The 3,318-nt window shown below is 41.1% G+C and overlaps 1 protein-coding gene across 1 annotated transcript in view; it reads left to right on the forward strand.

The window, feature by feature from the left end:
* Positions 1-80: 80 nt before the first annotated feature.
* NSUN2 (NOP2/Sun RNA methyltransferase family member 2) overlaps positions 81-3,318 on the forward strand; it is a gene marked incomplete at its 5' end in the record, with an annotated part of 27,869 nt that continues 24,631 nt past the window's right edge. Inside the window, 2 exons of the mRNA XM_006917158.2 lie at positions 81-262; positions 827-931. Coding sequence (XP_006917220.2) covers positions 81-262; positions 827-931 — 287 coding nt within the window. The remainder of the gene's footprint in view (positions 263-826; positions 932-3,318) is intronic.

Here is a 3,318-nt window from a genome sequence, read left to right on the forward strand (position 1 = left end):
GGCCGGGGCTCGCGGGCTTCTCCGACCCCGGGGCCCGGGGGGTGGGGGTAGGTGGCGAGGGGCAGCTCCTCGGGCCCTAGGTAGACGCCCCTTTCGTTCCTCAGGGCTGGGAAGGCGGGTACCCCGAAATCGTCAAAGAGAACAAGCTCTTCGAGCACTACTACCAGGAGCTGAAGATCGTGCCGGAGGGCGAGTGGGACCAGTTCATGGAAGCGCTCAGGGAGCCCCTCCCGGCCACCTTAAGAATTACTGGTTACAAAAGGTAGGGGTCCGTGCTTTCATTTCTTTGAGAGTTTTGGGGTTAGGACGTCCGAGGTTAAATTTAAAAACGAGGATGTTTTTCCGAGGTGTCACAGTGCTGGAGAACTGCTGCTTGTCCGCGGCGCGGCTCCGAGACCGGAAGCGTCGAGGAGCGAGCGCAGGGTCCGCTGGAATAGGTGGAGGAGGCATTGCGACAGGGGGGCTCGACTAAAATAAAAACGCAGTCTGAAGAAGGGTTGACCCCTGGGGAATTCGTCTGAGCTGAGGACACCTACGCTTTGGAACACATGACAATTTGTGACATTATCCAGTTTGCCTAAAGCTTGCAGTCTTTTCTTTTTTTATGTGCGTTTGTAGTTAAATCTTTCCAAGATGAGCTGCGGGTGAAAATAGGACTGTAGAAATATTTAGGAGAAAAGGAATGCAGCGCTATCGCATTTAGTTTCTCATTCTTTAGTGATTTAGCAATGACTTGTTTAGACTTGGACTAGAGTAAAAAGGCAGCGATTAAAGAATGTCTTCTCTCCATGCGAAGGTGGTTTGAAACGTGCTTATTTTTTAATAGCCACGCGAAAGAGATTCTCCATTGCTTAAAGAACAAGTATTTCAAGGAATTGGAAGACCTGGAGGTGGACGGTCAGAAAGTTGAAGTTCCACAACCCCTGAGTTGGTAGGTACAAGGCCTCATGCCATTGGATGTTTCTTTGGGATTTTAATCTTTGTCACTTGAATGTATTTTTGGTAATATATATGCTATTTTCTTGAAAGAACCTGAATGCCCTTCCCAGACATCCTCAGGTTCTCTCGTCCAGTGCTTTTTAGCGACACTACTTTACGGTGTGCAGGTTTCGTGTAGGATGGCAGTTCTCTGTAGTTCAGTTACTGAGTTCAGTTAATTTTTCCTACCTGATCCAGCCTCTTTCCTTCCCTGATGTTACCACTTCTATTTCCATTTAAACCCTTGTTTTCTCATGTCACAACTATTGGCGAGACTTCTCTACTTTCAGAAAAATGACAGACAACCCAACGAAGGTTCACCAACACTGCTCCAGCTGATTTTGTCTCCACTGTCTCCAGCGCCCCAGCATACTCCTGACCTCCATGCTAACCCTTTCTTTACCTATTCCGTAGGTTACCTGTTTCTCATGGCCCACTCCAGGTCTCAGTTGCCCAAAGACGACCCCAGACGCGGACAGCATAGTCCGTCTTGTAAAATGCCTGGAGCACTCAAGCACAAACTTAGGGGCGCCAGGCCTTGGGGAGCCGTTCAAATACATTGTTACAGGTTCACATGTCAGGTGATCAGCTTTGAGGCGTTGAAAGTTGTCACAACCCCGCCCCCAAATTTGTTTTAAATGACTGCTATAAAAGGTGAATTTAACCGGCATTTTCTGAAACTGCTGGAGGTTTTGGCTACTCCGGTCTGTGCTGTTGTCTTTCTTTGTTGGCCGTCTTTTAGTGATTGCAAACCAGGTTCAGGTTTCCATTCATCATGGGCTCGAGATTTGCTTGCTTTTCTGCTTTTCATTGGCCGTTTGGAGTTTGTGTCCATATCACAGATGTGTGCAGCATACACGTTTTGAAGGAGTGATGAATGGCTAAGTTCAGCATTCAGCTGAGGTCGTATGTAGTTGAAGAATAAAAGTGAATCACTGTCTAATCACAGCCAGTCATTTTCTTCACATTATTGTTTGCTTTAATTTTCTGAACACACAACTGAAGGTTGCGAAAGGCATATTGTATAATTTGGGTTCCTAATACTCAGATTTTTCCTTTACTGGTGACAGCTGCATGGCAGTTTTATTGTATTCCATCAGACATAGGGTAAAGCGGAAATTTAGCAAGATGTCTGCTGATTTTCTGTGTTGCCCAAAATGCAGAAATGGATCACATAATATTCTTCCTAACCTTTAGTGCATGGTGGAATAAAATTTAGGAAAGTGGTTTTGGGCACTCTGTTTTCTAGGAATATTAAGTATGGGACTTACAACTTCGGCAGTTTTCATTTTTTTCTTACTTTTTATAGACTCAACTTGAAGGAATTATCCTATAGCGTTCTTATGAAAGTCTTGTTTTGACAGTTGTTTGTAGAGAACTCGCCTCATTGTCATTCTGTTCTTTTTAATGTCTGGATTGAAGGTGATTTATCGTAGATGCTGTATGTTTTTACAGAGTTTTCTTTTCCCTTAAGAATTTTTGAGGTGTAAAGGTGACAGTGGTGCTTTTAATTGATCCTCAGAAGATACAAGTTTCTATTCAGACTTTAAAGATGTTTGAGCTGAATTTGAATTGTGTAACTAAAAATTAAATATAGTTCTTTGAGATTATTTTGTTTGATGTTAAAATCTACACAGATTTTAATAAACATTTGTTGGCTTAAAAAAGTTGATCTTAAAGCCGTATAAGAAATATTTTTTACTTTAACAGGCAGTTTGTTTTTCTATTTAAATATTAGGAAGTCCTTAAATATATTTTTTCTTAAGATTAACAGCTTTCACATCATCATTAGAGTAGAATTTTAGTCTTGTTATAATAAATTTACAATTTAACTATTAGAAATTCAACCTAGAAGGCACATAAGGAAATATTCCCTCGAGTTATATCTAGACTGCTTATTTATATTTGAAAATGAAAATTAAGCAATTATAAATAATGGCATGCAGAATTCAATATTGGTGATTTGGTAAGGTGGTAACTTGCATGATTATTGGTCATTAATCATGGATAATTCAGGGTTGCGAGAAGTCTTATAACAGTAGGTGTTTAAGCTTGTCAGCCTTGTAGAAGTTGCAAGGGAGAGCAGATTTTTCAGAATATTACAGCTGAAGCAAATTTGAGTGTATCCCTACCATTTCACCTCTAATGAGGCCTAAGGGAGTATTTAAAACTAAAGTCTGGTTTTTTAATTGCTTGGTAAGTATGATTGTATTTTGTTTTTATATTTTTGAAACATATTAAGTTTTAAGACGGAACCAGGCATAGGAAATAGAACTGAAAGCACTTGGGACATTTGGAAGGTGACTATACAGATCCAGACACTTTAGCCTTTACTTGGTA

Source organism: Pteropus alecto, unplaced genomic scaffold (assembly GCF_000325575.1).
Source record: "Pteropus alecto unplaced genomic scaffold, ASM32557v1 scaffold137, whole genome shotgun sequence".
NCBI lineage: Eukaryota > Metazoa > Chordata > Mammalia > Chiroptera > Pteropodidae > Pteropus > Pteropus alecto.